General features: G+C 40.8%; 1 protein-coding gene across 12 annotated transcripts in view; it reads left to right on the top strand.

The window, feature by feature from the left end:
- rfx1a (regulatory factor X, 1a (influences HLA class II expression)) overlaps positions 1-20,039 on the top strand; it is a 119,403-nt gene extending 99,364 nt beyond the window's left edge. For 8 of the 12 annotated variants that reach the window (XM_038784649.1, XM_038784644.1, XM_038784641.1 and 5 more), the window contains 10 exons: positions 253-392; positions 1,923-2,041; positions 3,842-3,951; positions 4,246-4,397; positions 4,542-4,639; positions 7,222-7,371; positions 8,756-8,964; positions 11,853-12,006; positions 12,773-12,818; positions 15,909-20,039. In XM_038784649.1, coding sequence (XP_038640577.1) covers positions 253-392; positions 1,923-2,041; positions 3,842-3,951; positions 4,246-4,397; positions 4,542-4,639; positions 7,222-7,371; positions 8,756-8,964; positions 11,853-12,006; positions 12,773-12,818; positions 15,909-16,066 — 1,336 coding nt within the window. In that variant the 3' untranslated portion in view covers positions 16,067-20,039. The remainder of the gene's footprint in view (positions 1-252; positions 393-1,922; positions 2,042-3,841; positions 3,952-4,245; positions 4,398-4,541; positions 4,640-7,221; positions 7,372-8,755; positions 8,965-11,852; positions 12,007-12,772; positions 12,819-15,908) is intronic. The other 4 variants (XM_038784652.1, XM_038784650.1, XM_038784647.1 and 1 more) reach the window with 1 other exon arrangement.
- Positions 20,040-20,779: the final 740 nt, after the last annotated feature.

Genomic DNA, 20,779 nt, shown 5'->3' with positions numbered 1-20,779 from the left:
AGAGTTTTGTTGTAAATTTCCCAGGTGGTACTATGAGGTTATGTTTGTCAACTGTCTTCCAAATTACTGTTGCATCAATGCCAGTGTTCAGGAGAGCACGTATGATGGAATGTCCCTTTCAGAGCATTAATTATTCTCGTATAGCAATTCTCGAATCAAATGGCAACAATGAAAAAGTAAGTTTTATTCTTTATTTCCTTTTTGCTTTTGGAAAATGCTACTTTGACCATTAAGGAATGGACTGTATTTCAGTCCGTTTTCTCCTTCATGCTACAGACTCAAGCCAATCCAGAAGGTGGAGGGGATGACAAATGGTATGGGAGTTGGGCAACAGCAGGGTGGTGGCCTGTCAGATATCAGCGCGCAGGTCCAGCAGTACCAGCAATTCTTGGGTAAGTTACCAAAACGGTTTCACTAACCTGATAATTCCTCCGTAGCAAATGCAGATAACATATATTGACTATTGAATCCCTCTTCATTTCGTTAGTAAAATGAACAAAACAAACATTATTTTACTTTCACTGGCTCCTCCAGATATTTTGCCACTGTTGCAGCCGATCATTTATTTCATTATTAAACATACATTTCATCCTAATGACCCTGTACATGAATAAATTACTGAGGAAAATCTGGGTGGAGTGGCTGTTATGACCATGCTAAACTTTTGTAAAATACATACATCATTGAAAATCATCTCTTATTGCCTATGAATTAATGATGGGCATCATTTGTACTCCCAGTGGGAGAAACAGTTTGAGGTCAAAAATCTAGATGAGCAAGCAATACAGAAAACTGTGTTGCTGGGCTAATGATCTGGAGAAAATGCAGACTGCCATATTTTGTGTTGAAACATCAAGGATAATCGACTGAGTGATTACTTTAAGATGCCTTGATTGTTATTTTTATTCTGAATGAAATCTTGTGTTTTCTTAACAGCTTTGCCCATCTGGTAAGCAAAGTATCAATTATCCAGGTGTAAATATTATGGACACTATTACAAAGCACAAATTTGTGTTTTTGATGGAACTTTAATCGTTTTTTAAAAATATGCCAATCTTACACCTTGTCCAGCCTAAAAGACTGCCTGTCAGGAATGTAGTGGTTTTCACTTCCAGGCCCATCACCATGGGCTTTCTCTAACTGACCAAACAAACATAGCAGATTGACAATTAGTAGCAATTCTCCCTGTCTCCTAGTTATTTGATAATTTTTTAATATAAATGTTTTTATTGGGTTTTTGAACAAAGTATATTTACCGTTATGTACACAGAATAAGAGGTGTGTATATAGAGAAGGGCACACACAAACATACTACAAAAAAGAGAATAATAATAATAAAAAAGAAATAAAAAATAAAATAAAATATTTGGTACGGTATTATGCACTAGAGTTGCAACAGCAACTCTGTACAATTGGCAATATTATTTACAACACATAAGTAGGCATCTGTTTGTGTGTGTGTGTGGGGGTAGACTGGAGAGGTAGATATACATTTGGGTGCCGGAGAAACAATTACAGAGGGCAGTATGCAAATGGGTCTGGTGTTGGTGTTGTCTAGTTATTTGATAATGATGGTCTGAGAACAACTGCAAAGTTTGTTCATTTTAAGTTTACGGATTCCATCGTTGAGTAACTTTCAAACTCAAACCTGATATCTCAAGTGCCCTCACCAACACAAACGACCTGACCATTGACCAAGACTGCGGCAGATTCACTTTTCAGTGCTTGATACCTTTATTAAGAATGCTCACCTGTAAATATATATGTTAATTTTTGTGTGTTCTTTTTTTTTTTCTCTCTAACAATTTGTAATTTGTTCAATATAAAACATGAAAACTGAATAAAAAACATTTATAAAAAAAAAGAATGACCTTAAGAATACTAACTTGTGATTGCATTCTATATTGTACAATATATTACAGATGCCTCTCGGGCTCTACCAGAATTTGTTGAAATAGACTTACAGGGAAAAACGTTGCCAGATGGTATGACTATGGAACACGTCAAGGCTTTCCAACTACTCTATCGGGAGCACTGTGAGGTATTATAATTCCTGACACATCAAAATAAAATCTCACGTTTTAAAAACCATGCATAAAAGTTAAACTTTCATTTAATAACATTGTATTTTGGACAGGGGTAAACCATTGGTCTCTCTAATCTGCCTTTCTATACTTATGGCGAGGTTTTTTTCAATATGTCATGACACCCTGGGCTAGTGCACGGTCAATTCCAGCCCCACTTGACCCGAGGTCGCGACACAGGTGAAATTGGATTTTATTTAGAAATACCCAAAGTCCTTTGTCGAGCCCGATAAACTACAGTCACCAGGTTTGTAACTTTAAAACACAAGTAACCTTTTATTATGTAGAGTATCATAATTGAACGGACAGAAAATGGAACAGTTCCTAAATGTCACCCATTTCCACTTCCCAGTATCTGAACCTTAGGTGATAGTATCTCTTGATGCTGAAAAGACATTTGATAGAGTGGAATGGGAATATCTCGGGAGATTTGGATTTGGCCATAAATTTGCTTCTCAGATTTATTTGTTATACAATTCCCCTACGCCCAGTGTTCTTACGATCGCTCTGTACCCCGGTTACTTTCCCTTGAAATGAGGCACTAGACAGGGCTGCCCACCCTGTCCACTGCAGATAATGAATTAGTTTGTGGCTGCCAGCAGCAAGGCGAGACAACATTCAGGCTCTGACTGATATGGGGGAAAAATGTTCCTAACAACCTAAGTGCCAGAAAATGACTGTTTCCAATAAGAGAGAGTCAGAATTCAATGGTATTACCATCATTGATTGCCCCCACCATCAATATCATGGGGTCACCATTGACTGGAAAAAACTTTATCTCTCCTTTCTGCTACTTCAAATAATTCAATAAGATTGGTCAAGGATGACCTTCCTTTTTGAAACAATTATACTCTATGAAATGATTTTCTATTTCATCTTTCAGTAGAGATTCTAAACCAGCCACATAAAGACTGCTGTGAGAGCCGGTTTGATATTCTGTGGTGTGGCTCACCTCCTGACATCCCAGAAACTTTCCACTGCCAAGTAAACCTCCCAAGTGTGACGCAACATTTTCCACTTGCCTGGATAAGTGCAGTTTCAACAATACATGAAAATCCCAATACCATTCAGGAAAATGCAGTCTGTGTGATGAGCATCATAGAATCCACAGTGCAGAAGGAGGCCGTTCAGCCCATCGAATCTGCTCCGGCCCTTGGAAAGAGTGCGCCACCCAAGCCCACACCTCCACCCTATCCCAGTAACCCCACCTATCCTTTTTTGGACTCTAAGGGTAATTTAGCATGGCCAATCCACCTAACCTGCGCATCATTTGGACGGTGGGAGGAAACCGGGGCATCCGGGGAGAACGTGCAGACACTGGGAGGATGTGCAGACTCTGCACAGACAGTGACCCAAGCCAGGAATCGAACCTGGGACCCCGGAGCTGTGAAGCAACGGTGCTAACCACTGTGCTACCGTGCCGCCCATAATGTATGCCAAATTAAGCATTCAAGGAATCACAGGATTGTTACACCATAGCAGGAGGCCATTTGACCCATCATGTCTGCACCAGCTCTCCAAATAAACAATTCACCATAATCCTGCTTTCTCCCTATAACTCTGCACATTCTTCCTTTTCAAGTCTTACTTTCTGCGGAACTGATAAAGTTTCATTTATATTGAAATTGATCAGTGGATTTCCTGGAATTAATTCATTTTTAATTCGTATTTCTTTTATATTTATTAATGGCATTGTAACCTGAATTACCATTAAAATAGCAATAACCTCTTCAAATGTCTTCATTCTGTCTTGAAAGGCAATCCTGGATGTGATGGTGAATCTTCAGTTTACTCTGGTCGAAACATTGTGGAAGACATTTTGGCGATACAACACTTCCCAGTCCAGTGATGGCTCAGGATTATCAGTGTGAGTGACTAACAAAACATCTTTTAGGAAGAAAGGAATTCCAAAAGTGAGTGTAGGAAAGAGACTGAAGTGAGATGCAGATAAGGTGGGGTGTGGGCGTTGCATTGGCCTCGAGGAATAAGATGAACCAGAGCTCTAATTCCAACGGAACGGCACCTGAGGTTAGAGTTTTGGAAACCTGTTTGGTATTTTGTCAGGACCTTCTCCAGGAATGAATAGGAAAACTAAAAAAATGTGTAATTACTGACACTGTCCCAAAGTGTTGTCAAACTCAATGTTGTTTATTTTTTGCAGTCATGATGAAGCTGAGAAACGCCTCCCTAAGTCATGCCTGGTTCTTCTCTGTAAGTATGAGCCTTCTCTGAAGTGGACGAAATACTGTGATAACATGCTTTACCAAGGCCTGGTGGAGATCCTTATCCCAGATGTCTTGCGGCCTATCCCAAGTGAGTATTCCCAGGAAAGTTAAATAGTTAATCGGTTATTTCGAATTATGATGAGAACAACTTTGTACATGTATGTTTGCTAGCCTGAGTGCACTGTTAATGATTATTATCCACAGCTATTGACTGCAGTTAATCCCCTTCCAGGTGCCTTGACTCAAGCAATTCGGAATTTTGCAAAAAGTTTGGAAAGCTGGCTAACCAATGCTATGATGAACGTTCCTGAAGAAATGGTTCGTGTGAAGGTAAGATGGGTTTCTAAGTTCTAAGGGTAACCTGAAGGGAGACAAATAGAAGGATAACCAAAGTCATTTGGTTGGCCTTATCAAATCAATACTGTCATGCAGGATGGAGTCACATCACTTGCACCTAACTGGCAAACTTGAAATCAGAAGCACAGCCTGAAATGTCAGGGGAAGAAAGGTTGACATGAGGCAAATATTACTCTGTCTGAGAATATGAATATTTAAACTACACCAATAGCTGGCATTTATATCGTGTTTTTATCCGAGAAAAGCATCCCAGGGCACTTTACAAAGGTGTCTTCAGGCAAAGATGGGTGTTAAGTCAAAATAGGAAATATTAGGAGGAGTAACGAGAAGCTTTGTCAAAGAGGTGTGTTTTCAGGAGGGTCTTAAAACAAAAATGTTAGGGAAGTATGAAAGCTCAGGAAGCCAGAGAAGGTAGATTAAACAGCGTCTGATAAGTCAACATAAAGTATAGGCACACCGTGGCTTACAGCTCAAAGGTCCCAGTTGGGACTACTGTAAGTGCCGGTCCCAGTCCAGGCCGGCTTTTATAGGGCAAATTTATTAGCCCCAGCTGGGCGAGCCTCCGCCTACTAGCAGGGGAGTACAAATTTCACAAGTCCCAAATGGAGATAAATTGAGGTGTCTCCGTGGGTCTCATGAAGGTTGTCATATCCCTCTCCCTAATCCCAACGCCTCATGTCTGAAGGGTGCCAAGCTATGGATTGTTGAGGGGGTCTCCTTCGCCGTTTTGCCCATGACTGTGTTTCCACAATCTGTGGGGCTGGGTTGGGGGGTGCCTTTTTCGTGTGGAACGCCAAAGGGGCACTGTTGGGGGTAATCTCTGATTACAACGTCCTCTGAGAGTACTGAGGATTCTGTGTCCATATCCGAGGCCAAGTCATAGGTCTCAGGCTCAGGCATAGGTCCTGGGCTGGCCAGGACATTGGTCCCTGGTGGGAATTGCTTCCTGACTAAAGGATGGCAGACAGGATGGTCGAAGCACTGATTCATTCAGCTTAGCTTCCTCTGGGGCAGGTTCCCTGTCCATGAGGTAGTCCATGTGCTTTCACACAGTCAGCTCTCTAACCCTAATAATGTAGGAAACTGGCCCCGTTTTCTCCACTATAGTCCCTGGGACCATTGGGCGCCATCCCCGAAATTTCAAACATGAACAGCATCCCCTGGTTTAAAATCTTTGTCACACCTTTGGTGATCATGGTACCTCTTCTGGAGGCCCTGCTTCATTTCATCAAAACTCAGGCAGGTCTGGAGGCGTCAGTCCACCAGCAATTCTTCTGGCACTAGCTCGGCTATAATGCCCGGTAGCATCAACAGAGTGATGACTCTTATTGGCTCAGCCTTATTAATTACGTCTGTTACAGTCTCATAGTTTTGCCATTGTAAATGGAAAAACTGCCAGGTTTGCCGCGCATCAGCATCCAGAATGGAGATGGGATTGGAAAATATACTCCAGCCATTTTATTCACTCGGTAATTTACTTGCAGTCTTTATTTATGTTTCCTTTTTCTCTGTGGACAGTAACTACACCTGTGGTGTGCCTTTCTTTTGATCTTTTTCTATCAGCTCGTATTAACTTGCAGCCTCTGTGTGCTTTTCTTTTACCCTTGTTTTCGAGCAGTATTTTGAAAATTTGCACTTTAATGCATGCATTTCTGAGCTGTCCCACTTGCAACCTTGCAGTTTTCCTTTGTCCTTTTCAGCAGCTTTATTTCAGATTTTGAATCTTTCAGTGTTCTTGTGTTCTCATTGTTTTCTGTGCTCCTTTTGCAGGGCACAAAAATCAATTTTTTTGCCATTCTTCGGCACCATGTTACAACTATTAGCACGGCGGTACTTCTGTGGTGTGTTTCTGTGAGCGGCTTTTATTGAATTGACCTTAAGATGTCGCCTTCAGAGGCATGGTCACTTGATTATGGAAAGCCTGAGGAGTCAGTCAGATTGGTTAAATTTCGAAACTCAAAACTCTGTCGGGTGGGCGGAGAGAATCAAATTCACCATAAAGTTTCTTCATCTGGCCCCTGTAACTAAAAGGAAAGCTGGAATAGTACCAGGAACATTTAAAATTCCATCAGGACATTATGGAAAAGCTTTGTAATTGACCTACAAAACCAGACCAGTTGAAGGATGTGGTTATAATCCAGAAAAATATGTTATTACAAATACAGCTTTAACACAATTTTACGTGTTTATATTTCAGAGATTAGCATGCATTCACTCCATCATCTCAAATGGTCCCTTTTGACCTAGAGGTCAGTTTATTTGTGTCAAATTTGATACTGATCCTGAACTTCACTTCCATTTTGCTGTATCGTACATTGCTTCACGGTCTGCAGGGAATGTATTATTCAAAGTGTGGTTCTCTTAGAATTGTAACACTTAAATTCATTTTATTCATTACTTTTCTTTAAATGAGGCAACTGTAACTTATTTTAAACCTCTAAACCAGAAAACAAATTTGTCTTGATCGTTTTTTTTTCACAAACCATTGGCCCATTGTTAATAATTTCTAAAACGTGCCTTAAGTATTCATTGCTGTTCATTTCTAACTCTTGCAGGTGGCAGCAGCAAGTGCCTTTGCGCAGACTTTGAGACGTTACACATCCTTAAACCATCTTGCTCAGGCAGCCCGTGCTGTACTTCAGAATACTGCACAGATTAACCAGATGCTGAGTGATTTAAACCGAGTAGATTTTGCAAATGTTCAGGTAACTAGCACTACACCAGAGGAAAGTTCTGGATCCGACCATGGCCATTTGAGTTAGCTGATCTCAAGCAAGCAGTGTTAAGGCATTATTGGCCTGGTTGTCGTTATTACTCCTCTGAAACTCACAGCAACCTCTGGAGCCCACATACGCGCAGTTAAGTGCAGAGAGCTGGAGGATGGTGCAGGCTGGATGTCCGCATAGCCGCAGTCAATTGGAATTCTATGAAATGGCAAGAACTTTCCACTCTGAAATCTCTTGGTCAAAACCCTTGGAAAATTTGTTGAATGCGGTTTAACTGGGTTTTTAACAGCATGCTAAATTAATGAATGGCTGGATGGACTAAGTTCATGAGTCTGAACAGCCTCACTGGCATTGAAAGAGTAAATTTATATTTGTTTAATTGTAAAATTTCTCTATTGTAAAAGGAAATTTCACTTGCTTTTAAAATAAAAATTTTCCCCCCAAAGTACCTTCTACCTTAATCCCCTGTGTCCATCCCAAGCATTTATTTTGCCCACTGTAAAAAAAAAAATGAAAAGCAATGAAAAGTTTTACTTCCCAGTTTTCTGTCTGTGAGAATACTTCCATGTAACTGGCTTATTATCTTGCTTGATGTCACCACTGCTGCTGTATGCTTGAGGATCCTCTTGTCTTAGTGCCAGAAACAAACTACTATTAATAAAATAACTCGGCACTACAGCGATCACTGGATTTTATGAGAAGTTTTCTTCAGTATCAGCATTGACCACCTTTACTTCACAGCTGACTGAAAAAGCAGTCCATTGTGTGGACTTAGTGGGCTGGATTTTCCGCCGTCGGGATTCTCCGTTTTGCCGGCAGCCTGGGGGTTTCCCGAGGGCATGGGGCTGCCCCACAATGGCAAACCCCATTGACAGCTGGTGAAATGGAGAATCCCGCCGGCGTGCTGAATCTGGTGCGGCAGGACAGAAAATCCCGCCCAGTGTCCCAGTTTGGATCACACCCTTCAAGCCTGCTCTGCCATTCGATAAGATCATGGCTAGTTGTAATGTCCTATCTGGCCAATACAGCTTTCACTTAATACTGTACTGAAGTGTCAAATTTACTCACAGTCCTGGAGCACAGCTTGAACGTACAAACTTCTGAGCCAAAGAGAGGATATTATCAATCAAACCAAACAATCACTTGTGACTTCTGTCAAATTAACATTCATAGGTTCGGTCAGGAGTTGCTATTATACTGATTATGAGTTTATGTGGTTGAAACTAATCAGCAGAGCTAAATCAGCCTCTGGAGGCATTATGGCCATGAGAGGGGCCCCTGGCTACATATCTAGCCTTTTGACAATCTGTTAACATTTGATGTGCGGGTTTACATGTAACAATGGCTCATTGATTTTTCTCAGGAGCAAGCCTCATGGGTGTGTCGTTGTGAAGATGGTGTAGTGCAAAGGCTGGAGCAGGATTTTAAGATGACTTTACAGCAGCAGAACTCTCTGGAGCAATGGGCATCGTGGTTAGACAGTGTGGTAACCCAGGTCCTCAAGCCATATCATGGGAGTCCCAGTTTCCCCAAGGCTGCCAAACAGTTCCTGCTCAAGTGGTCCTTCTATAGGTAGGTCTTATAGTATTGTCCTCCAGAGCTGGAAGTGTGTTACTAATTGATGCAAAGGAGATTCAATGATATTTGAATTAAGGTATGGTATCAATGTATTTCTCTCACTTGAAGAAAACTGTTCATTTATACTGTGGAATTTTATTTCTTATATTTAGACATTCAATTCAGCCTCATCTCCATATGGGAAATATTGCTGAGTAAATGTCAAAGATTTTGCACAATATTAACCAGGATCTATCCTTTATATTTATACATGTCTGTTGGAGTGAAAGGTTTGTGCTGTAGCATCATTGTTTGTTCCATTAGCATGCTCTTGAGTTGTTTATGAGGGGACTACCTCTCTATTCGTATCTTACAGAGCAGTAAATATGTTACTTCACTTTGAACTCAGTTTCTTCCACAGATGTATCTGCCATGATATTTGGGCACAGTATGTGATTGCTTGATCTATATTAATGTCCGAGACTTAGGTGTTTAGGACACAATTTCAAAATTTGCAGATGTTGCAAAGTTAGAAGTATCGTGAACTATTATAGTGGAGTCTTCAAGAGGACATAGGCAGGCTGGTGGAATGGGCAGACACATGACTGCAAACTCTGAAATGATATATTTTGGTAAGAACAACAAAGAGAAGTATTATAAAATAAAATTCTAAAAAGGAGGCAGGACCTGGGGGTCTATGTGCACAAATTGCTGCAGGTGGTAGGGCAGCGGCTTGTAATGCAGAACAAGGCAGCAGCGCGGGTTCAATTCCCGTACCTGCCTCCCCGAACAGGCACCGGAATGTGGCGACTAGGGCTTTTCACAGTAACTTCACTGAAGCCTACTTGTGACAATAAGCAATTATTTAGTTATTCATTAAGTTGAGAAAGTGTTTAAATAGGCAAATGGAACAAACCATGTACGGGGAAGGGAAGGGTCGTGGATATGACCCGGACAATAGAAAGGGGGGGGGGGGGGGGGGGAAGAGTGGGGGGGGGGGGGTGAGGAACAATGGGAGGGTGAAGAGGAGTTGCTGAAAAGGAACAGTGTGTAAATTGTAAACCGTTTCATCCACCTTTTGTACAGTGTAAAAATGCAAACTTTGATAAAAATATTTATTTTTAAAGAAGGCTTACGGGATCCTGGGCTTCATAAATAGGCATAGACTACAAGGGGCTGGTTTAGCACAGTGGGCTAAACAGCTGACTTGTAAAGCAGAACAAAGCCAGCAGTGCAGGTTCAATTTCCGTACCATCCTCCCCGAACAGGTGCCGGAATGTGGCGACTAGGAGCTTTTCACAGTAACTTCATTTGAAGCCAAATTGTGAGAATAAGCGATTTTCATTTTTTTCAAAAGCAAGGAAGTTATACTGAATTTTTATAAACTGCAGATTTGGCCTCCACTGATGAATTTTGTCCAGTTCTGAACTACATTTTAAGAAAGAAGTGAAGCCTTTAGTGGATGTTCAGAAAATACTTTGGACATGCTTCTAGGGATAAGGAGCTTCTGTAACGAGGATAAATTGGAGATGCTACGGTTGTTCTCTTCAGAGAACAGATTTGATAGGGACCGGGATAGGATGGGTAGAGAGAAACTACTCCCATTGGCAGACCAGCATTTGAGAACCAGAGGAAACCAATTTAAGGTAAATGGCAAAAATACAAGATGAGAAGGAAGATTTTTTTTTAAACGGAGTGAGTGGTTACATTTGGAATGCACAGCCTGAGAGTGTGGTGGCCGCTGATTTAATCGTGGCTTTGAAAAGTGACTTGGATAAGCATCTAAACCAGGGGTGGGCAAACTACGGCCCGCGGGCCGCATGCGGCCCGCCAAAGGTCTTTATGCGGCCCACCAAGATCAAGTCATAAAAAAATTTTTTTTTTTAAATTAAAAACATTTTTTTATTTTTTTTATTTTTATTTTTTTAATAAGGTTAATGGGGGGGGCTGTTGGGTTACTGGTATAGGGTGGATACGTTGACTTGAGTAGGGTGATCATTGCTCAGCACAACATGTGTTTCATGTGAAGTTTCTACTTTAAAATATTAATTAATAAAAATTAATTGCTTTTTTTTCTTTAAACTGAGTTACTTTGTTTTTCAAATAAATGTGTTTCCTGTAAAGTTTCTACTTTAAAATATTAATTAATAAAAATTAATTGCTCTTTTTTCTTTAAAAACCTTTTATTTTGGCTATTTTAAATATTAATTATTTTACTTAATATACTATGCGGCCCTTTAAAATTGTGAATTTCTGAATGTGGCCCTTGCACGGAAAAGTTTGCCCACCCCTGATCTAAACAGAATAAAAAATTACAGGGCTTTGGGAAAAGCGTGTGGGACTAGTCAAGTTGCTCATGGGGACGGACAGACATGACAGGCTGAATGGCCCCCTCTTGTGCTATACGAATTCTAGGATTCTATCACAATCTCTACCTCGAAAATTTTCTATCATGGTCAGATAATTAAGGAGTAGTTGGCAAGTCGAAATCGGCGATAAAAACACTTTTATTTTTATTTTTTAAAATAAATTTAGATTACCCAATTATTTTTCCAATTAAGGGGCAATTTAGCGTGGCCAATCCACCTACTCTGCACATTTTTGGGTTGTGGGGGTGAAACCCACGCAGACACGGGGAGAATGTGGAAACTCCACACGGACAGTGACCCAGAGCCGGGATCGAACCTGGGACCTCAGCGCCGTTAGGCGGTTGTGCTAACCACTAGGCCACCGTGCTGCCCAAAAGCACTTTTATAGCCTATTGTCTTTCCAAATCAAAAAGTGATGTGGGCTACTTGGAGATTTCAAGGATGAACATATACCGCTAGAAAGTGTACAGCGAGAAAGTCTTCTTGATAACACATTTAAAGGCACTTCAGAACGAATTGTCCTTTGTATTTCAGTTCAATGGTGATTCGGGATTTAACTTTGAGGAGCGCGGCAAGTTTTGGGTCCTTTCATCTCATTCGCCTTCTATATGATGAATACATGTACTATTTGATAGAGCACCGTGTGGCTCAGGCAAAGGGAGAAACACCCATTGCTGTCATGGGTGAGGTAAGTCGCATCTTGTCTCCCGTCAGGTTCTCATTACTGTATATGTTTTAATTTGTTAATTGGGAACTTGTTCATTTTTATCTATGTGCTGCTCAACACTGGCTAATGTAAATGTTGTGTGTTAAATCCTTTGTAGCTGCCATCGTTGAAATATTGCTCACTTTTTCAAATGTAAAAAATAATAAACTATTATTAGTTTGTGTAAAAATAATGAAGAATAGGGCAGCATGGTGGTGCAGTGGTCAGCAGTACTGCTTCACGGTGGCGAGGACCCGGGTTCGATTCTGGCCCCGGGTCACTGTCCGTGTGGAGTTTGCACAGTCTCCCTGTGTCTGCGTGGGTCTCACTCCCACAACCCAAAGATGTGCAGCGTAGGTGGATTGGCCACATTAAATTGCCCCTTAATTGGGAAAAAAAAGAATTGGTTACTCTAAACTTGTTTCTTAAAACATAAAAATACTGAAGAATAACATTTTAAAACTGAGTAAATGCATTTGTAAATTTGTGAAAAAATATCAGTGCATGTAGCCAGCCATAAGGAATGACAAGTGCATTCAACAGAGTGTTTTTATTCAAATCTTGATTTTTATGAAACATGTAATAAATGTATTCATTATGGCATTAAATAGTTAATTGCAAGAGGACAGTCTTAAACATCAGCCTGTTAGTCAAACACAACTTCTTGAGCTGCTCTCCCATTCTCTTCCAGTTTTGTAATGCAATGAATTAAAGGCAAAATAAATCATTTTTCTTCTTTATATTGTAGTTTGCTGATCTTGGACGGGCTTTAAATCCTCTGGACCCTGACAAAGGTAGGTGTACTGTACTTCAACACTAAATAATTAACACACCTGTTTGTTTTATAACTGACTTTGTAGCATTGGAAGGTTTCTAAACCAATACTTTGGTTCAGATTATTTATTTATGCAAATCTGAAGGATGATAAGTATTGCGCACCAGAAATACATAAAATTTCCTCATTTGGACTGCAGGCCTCATATCTTCATCCACAGACTATATTGCCTGCTTACTCTTGGACATTTATGTTGGCTCAACAACCGCAGCCACCTGACTGGGAATGGTGGATTGCCCTTTTCCCACATGTATTGGTACTGCATGGTATTACTGGTCATTGCTGCTCAGTGCCAGTCATTTATCCATAATGTCCACCACATCCTTCAAGCTACTTATAGTAATTTATGCAAGTACGTTTTTTGGAACCACATGGGTCCATATGGAAGATAATTATGAAAATACCCCAAAACATGAGTCGGGAGGAATGAGGGCCTGTCCCCACATTAGACCATACGACATAGGAGCAGAATTAGGCCACTCAGCCCATCGAGACTGCTCCGCCATTTAATCATGGCTGATATTTTTCATCCTCGTTCTCCTGCCTTCTCCCCATAACCCCTGATTGATCAAAAACCTATCTATCTCTGTCATAAAGACACTCAATGATTTGGCCTCCACAGCCTTCTGCGGCAACGAGTTCCACAGATTCACATTGTATTAACCCTGTTGTTTGGCAGTGTATGGGACCAGGTCAGATAATTGTCATCCCAATATTGGCTATGGGATTGAAATATTGGTCATGTGAAGAATAAATGCCAACACAGACTGGTTGGACTAAATTACCTATTTCTGTTTGGTCATTTCTATTCAGATGTAATTAACTCTGAACCTGCATTTTTAAGTATATTGTCCTAATTTCCAACCACCCTTTACTGTCTAAAGACCTTCAACATGTTGTCACAGCACTAGGGTCCCAGGTTCGATTCCTGCTTGGGTCACTGTCTGTGCGGAGTCTGCACGTTCTCCCCGTGTCTGCGTGGGTTTCTTCCGGGCGCTCCGGTTTCCTCCCACAAGTTCCGTGCTGTTAGGTAATTTGGACATTCTGAATTCTCCCTCTGTGTACCTGAACAGGCGCCGGAATGTAGTGACTAGGGGATTTTCACAGTAACTTCATTGCAGTGTTAATGTAAGCCTACTTGTGACAATAATAAAGAGTATTATTAAATCCAAAAATTGCTTTTGTAAATTACCTCATCTCTTTTCCTCTTCAAATCCCGCCTGTTTTGCTGAGCCTTGCTTCTTGTCACCTTTCCTGATTTTTCCTCTTTTGCTTGGGACATTTTCAATGGTAAAAGCACTCGATCATGAAATACTTGTTATTCTTTTTTTTTTTAAACGCATTTTATTCAAACTTGTATCAAAGTAGGTTACAGCAAATAAACACCCCGGGAAACATTCTTCCCAACAATCAACTATACAGTTTGTAAAGATTTTTCTCCTTTTTCACCCCCCCCCCCCCAATCACCCAACGCCCTGTGACGAACAGCTCCTCAAACACGGTCACAAACATCCCCCACCTTTTCTCAAACTCCCCTGCTGAGCCCCTTAACTCATATTTTATCTTCTCTAACCGCAGGAAGTCATATAGGTCGCCCAACCAAGCTGCTACCCCAGTGGCGATGCCGACGCCACTCCAGCAACATTCGTCGCCGTGCAATCAGAGAGGCGAAGGCCAAGACATCGGCCTTCCTCCTCTCCATGAGCTTTGGCTCTGAAACCCCAAATATTTCCACCAAAACGTCTGGGTCCACTCCTTCCTCCACTAGCCTGGCTAAGACCGCGAACACACCCGCCCAGAATCTTCCCAATTTTTCTCAACCCCAAAACATGTGCGCATGATTCGCTGGCCCCCGCCCACACCTCTCACACTCATCTGCTACCCCCTGAAAGAACCCGAATCATATGCACCCTGTGCACCACCTTAAACTGTATCAGGCTCATCCTTGCACAAGAGGAGGTCCTGTTTACCCTTCGCAGTGCCTCACTCCATACTCCCCAATTGATCTCCATTCCCAACTCCGCTTCCTATTTCTCCTTGATCTTCACCACCCGCTCGCCTCGCTGCTCCCCCAGCACTTGTATATATCCCCAATTCTTCCCTCCCCTTCCACATCCGGAAGCAGCAGTCGCTCCAGCATGGTATCCCAGCAACCTAGGGAACCCCTTCCAGACCTTTCGTGCAAAGTCCCTAACCTGTAGATACCTGAACTCACTACCCCTCGGCAGCTCTACCCTCTCCCTTAGCTCCTCCAGACTGGCGAACCCTTCCTCCAAATACAAATCCCTCACCTTGACCAGCCCCATTTCCCTCCACCTCCTGTACACACTATCCATCCCCCCCTCCCGGGCTCAAACCCATGATTCTCGCACAGCGGCGTTAGCACCGACATCCCTTCCACCCTAAAATGCCTCCTCAGCTGATTCCAGATCTTCACCGTGGACTGCACTACTGGGCTCCCGGAATACCTACTCGGAGCCATTGGCAATGCTGCCGTCACCATAGCCCTCAAACTAGGCCCCTTACAAGATTCCTCCTCCAGAAATACTTGTTATTCATTCTTGAATATAATATTTAAATTTCTTCAACCAAGTTTATGTTTATACCATTGGGCCCATCTCTTAAGCTAACAACTGTATGCAAAGTAAATATTCCTTAAATAGTATTTAATTTGAGGCTTGCTTAGCCTTGTTAATCATGTTGTTTCATTCTCCTCTTTGTAATCCAATGCAACATTTTTTTAATATTCCTTGTACCAATTCTCTTCACTTTGCATAAGCAAATAGAGAATCTAATGCCTGTCCACTTTGCCCTGAGGCCTCTTGAGGTTTCCAAATAGTAGGTTGTAATAGATGATTCCAATGAAGCTTTTCTGGTCAGCATTATTCTGGTCAGGTTATCAATGTGTGAGCCAAGCGATCAGGAAGATTGGCAGTCAAATGTCTTGAATGAAGGAAATCAATTTAATGGAGGAAGGGTCAAATTATTTATTTGAGTGTGGTGAGCCTGAATTTGCATTATTTTTCCTTTTAAACCACGTTTAAATCAGATGAGGAGGAGGAGGAGGAAGAAAGTGATGATGACAGTCAACAAGAAATTCCAATGGACAATGAGCCCACATTAGTGACAGATCCCATGGAGCCACCAGCCAAACTGCCACGGACTGATTCGAGGGGAGTGTTCGTACAAGCACCACCAACCAACTGAGAAGAAAATGTAGGACAAAAAAAGAAAAGCTTTCACTTGAATTTAACACAGCTCACTCACCACCCACGGCATTTAATGCCATTGCATCGAAAAGACACTGTCTATAGTTATCACGAATCTCAAAACATCTACCAAAATTATTTTAGTTCAACATTTATTTATATGAGTTGTATTAAGAAATAAAAGAAGAAATTTATTTCATAAAATTGGGCATAAGAGGAGAGCACATTGGCAAACGAATCTCTTTCCACAGCTACAAAGTTTAAAGGCACTCCGCTCACAGAATATATAGAAACTGAAGCTGTACCCAGTTTAGTATCATGCTGCATCTTTTGCAACTTGCTGCTTACGTTCTTTCTTTGAAAACCGTCGAGCCAAATAGAACTGTAACCTTTTGCCCAAACACCACCATCTCATTTCATTGAGCTACATTTACTTTTATTTTCACGAACAAGAACAATATGTCAGTGAGTATTGTTTTCTGCCACTGGAATAAAATGAAAGGAGAAATTAAAATTCCCAATAGGATTTCTGACAAAATACTGGAATCCTTTCAAATTAAATGAGGTCAGTTTATAGGTGCACTACTAAATACTATATAGGTATAGGAACAAGTGTGTTTGGTAACTGCACCTCCGATGCACACTTTAGGCAAACTAAACTGTGGACCTATTAGACTATGGGGTCAGATTAGACATGTTATTTTAAATATTCCAATTTTAAAGAAATACAGCTGACTGATCACACAAACAGCTTCAGCAGCAGTTAACCTACTGCCAGGAACGTACAGGTTGAACTTGGGATGTAGAGATGAATTGAATCAAAGGTAACTCATCCTAGATTAACAAATATGACAGTACTTTCACACTAATAAACCTCTTGTAAGCCGATCTTGGAGGAGTTTCTGTGTTTATTGTATGGGCTTTTGTTTTTAATATGGTAGTTTGTTTTTAAAAGTTAAGCATATTTATTAGATGCATTTTGAAAAGTCATGCAGTATTTTGTGGTGTGTGTAAAAGAACGACGGACCTCCCATTGTGGGTTATTTCTATTTGATTTTCAGCTGAGCTAAATTACTAACCATTTGGATGGTGGATATACCTCTACTGCTCATGGAAGGAACTTTTATTTCAAGTCAAAGCCAACAAATATGATTTTTTTCATGTTACTGCTTTCTCCTTTGACTCTATGTTCCTCTTAGGGTTACCCTAGTAACTGTCCATGGGCTTGAAGAATTGGCCGGTTAAACAGAGCATAATAAGGCACTATCTTGCAATATAGGAAATTCTGATTGAAAGATGTACACTCATTTTCTATTCTTAGTCTTTCATGCCAAATCACTCGAGCGGTTACTTTCCTGAAATACCTCAACTAGTAAGCAACTGCTCTCTTTTTACCAAACTATAAAAGCAGGGGTGTTATTAAATACAGTACGACGTGCATTATCAGGACTGGCAGAGATTATTGCAGGTCAAGAATATGCGAGAATTATGAGTTCAGAAAATCAAAAGCTTTTCCTTATTGTATAGTAAATTTGCAATCTCTAGGAGATGAACCTGGAATCTCTGATAGAGTTAGAAAATAGTGGGTGAGCTCACTGAGCGTGTTAGTTATGCAGATTGCAAAGTAAGCTTTTATAGGAATTTTTTATCCACTATAAAACCTGATAGGAATGAAAACAGGATTGCTAGACAACAGGAACAATCATATTAGGATGCAAACCTATTGTACCTTCATCAGTGATATGATTTGGTTGGTGAAAAGGATAATTCAACTAATTCTATTTTGCCGGTCTGTTGACGCAAGATTCAGCAACTGTTACATCTAATTATTGATGGTGTTATGCAATATTTAATGGAATTTTTGAGTTTCTGCTTCTGATTGAAGTTTGGATTAATTACCCTTGTTCTGTTCTACACGGATGTCCCACTAAAATGTTACAGTAAAAGGGACAGAACTTTGGATATCCTATAACCTTCTCTGCCACAGTCCTGATAATCTTTGCTCTACTGGACCTGCCAAGTTTTGCAAGTTAATGAATTATGAGATTGTAGACAATCATTGTGAAAGCCCGATCCAACACTTATTTCCTCAGGCTACATATTGCATTTAAATTGTTAAAGATCGCTGGATCAGGCCAGCAGTACTCTCTTCATTTATTAAGCAAAACTTTAAGCTTTTCAATCTACCTGCTGAATTTTTTAGCTCCATCTTAACAAAACAAAATCATAAAACAAGGGAGAACCATAATTCCGCACCACAAATCAAAGCTTGCGTTGATTTTTCACAGTTCATCTGTGCCAGGCCAGTATCAGTTTTCTTGTTGTGGATGAATTGTAAAAGCGCGATATGCTGATTCATCAGGTATCGCAGCCTCCTGTAATTACCAAAATTACGAACACCCCAGTGGTCTAGGAAACGCTGTTAACAAGAGAAACTGTATTTGAGTTTCTTATTGTTCTGGCTTCCATGCGTTCATTTTTGAACCCATCATGGTGGGACCCACCGTGGGAAATTCGGCGGCCCAGTCAAAAGTCCATTGACTTTCAGCGGGATCGGAAAATCCCACCCCTCGTCTTTGAGAAAGATTGGTATCCCTTAGCTAAGACCAAGCTCTATCCAACTCGTCGTGTAATCTGTAAGGAGCAAAAACTGCTGAATAGAATAATCTGCAGTTCTTTGAATCACTTTATATTTTTTTATATTTGGATGCAAAAAGAGTGCAATGGTTCCCAAAGAGCTATCCAATAATTTGTTTCAGAAGTCTTAGTAGCTTTTCCAACCATTAAACGAAGTTGCTTGCTTTTTATCTCACCAAAGTTGGTTTTTCACCTGGTCCGAAGTAGAACTGTGAAGATTAATTCTGAAACAACAGTAAATCAAAGTTGGCTGCAAGTCAGGAAAGAAAGGAAGTGATGTGATATGTTTGCAGGGCAAGGTAAGGATGCAGAATAGGCCATACAACAAAATAGGCCGATTAGGGGAGAAGATAACACTAAGCCACTCGCGCACAGTATGACCTTGGTCCCAGGTTCAATTGTGCAGTTGTTTCCCAGTAGTTCCGATGCCCTCATTGTCCAGTGTGTCTAGATCAGTCCATTGAGGTGCAAATTATTATCCATAATAGTGATGCTTCAACCAACAGGAAATGTCAAGAGAATCAAGGAGGCTGTGACATGTGCCTTGATCAGCTGTGACCAGCACGGTTTATTACAAGTTGTGTTGAGGATTTATTTTTAACCAAAATCTACACAAAATGATCGAGGACGTTAAAGTATTTACCAACTAATGGTGTGGGCAGTTGACTCTCTAAACTAAGCCGTTTTTGTTTTCTGAGGTAAGATGCAATGCTGTGCTTTAATTGTATTCCGATGAATTAGTCCCTGCAATATGTCTGGCCCGAGGAGGTCCAACCACTGGCATCAATGCTTTCTTTTTTTCCTAATCCTCTGGCAGTTATCGTTACTAATAGTTGTGGAGGGCAAGCATTAAGTGACCTGACTATTTTCTTGTCTTTTCACCTTTTCATAGTTAAGATTAAATAATTAGAGCATTTGCAAAAAAGTGGCTCGTGTTCTCAAGAGCGTTACCTTTTATCCAAAGGATCTCCACTTTCTATAGAAGGAAACAAACCTATCTCAAACGTACTTGATTCCACTTAGACATCCATTCACCTCCAGGTATACACAATCTCCCTTAATGCTGTGCTACTGTCTAGTGATGTCAGTAGAAGGGATCCACCCATGGATACCTGAGGGACTCCATTAAAGACATCAGAGGCACTATTTAAGTCCAGTGTGAGTCACTGCTTTAGCAGGGCTGTGCTGGGCTGGCCTTCCCATGCTGTATCTAATGTAAACATTACTGGATGCTTGGAGTAATTCTCTGTCATTGACGTGGAACTCTACACTAGGGAGAAAAAAATGTTGAAAGAAATCAAATTTGAGGTGTTGATCATTTTCGCCTATTAAAAGAAAGAGTACTTTGAGCAAAATGCCCCTTATAAGGCGGGTTCCCCTTTGAGCTTAGCGATTTAACAGGATAAGAACTATGACGTTCCAACCTGTAAGCTTGCTACCTGTACCATAAGATCTATTTCCCTGGGCCACGCTTTTATCCCCACATCTAATTAATGCGACTATCATTATACTCTGCTGTCATCTATTTTCTGTACTCAAAGTTAATAACTTGTGTTGCAGTGGAGTCATTCATAACAAAATAACACTATATATTGAATTTATCTTCGCACAGTTTGCAGTAGATGGCTGGAACCTGCCAACAGGAGTGGTAGTTTCGCAGGATAACTCAACCTTGAAATGAAGGGGCTACCTCTAACTTTCAGCAATGGTGAACATAGCACAATTGGATTGGCCACCCGGTTAGACACCCCACCTGATATAGTTTTCATTGGCTTTAATAAAAATGTAAATTGTCCATCCATTACACACTCTTCCATCGAATAGTGCCAAAAGTTAACATTATGCTCAAAGTCTCTCTTCAAAATCAATCTTATTGACCCTGCTCATAATTATGAAGTACTGTGTTATTTCCAGCCCCGTAATACAAAACAGCATTGGAAATTTTCAGTTAAATCTAAAATATGTGCAGCTTTGAAATTGGAAGCCCCTGCAATTAGTTCTTGCCAGTTCTGCAGGATTGTTATTAATCTGAGCCAAAGCTTTGTGAAATGACCCAGTTGATACTGTGCTAAAT

Source organism: Scyliorhinus canicula, chromosome 25 (genome assembly GCF_902713615.1).
Source record: "Scyliorhinus canicula chromosome 25, sScyCan1.1, whole genome shotgun sequence".
NCBI lineage: Eukaryota > Metazoa > Chordata > Chondrichthyes > Carcharhiniformes > Scyliorhinidae > Scyliorhinus > Scyliorhinus canicula.
The sequence above is the reverse complement of the archived record's forward strand: the minus strand, read 5'-3'. Positions and strand labels throughout refer to the sequence as shown.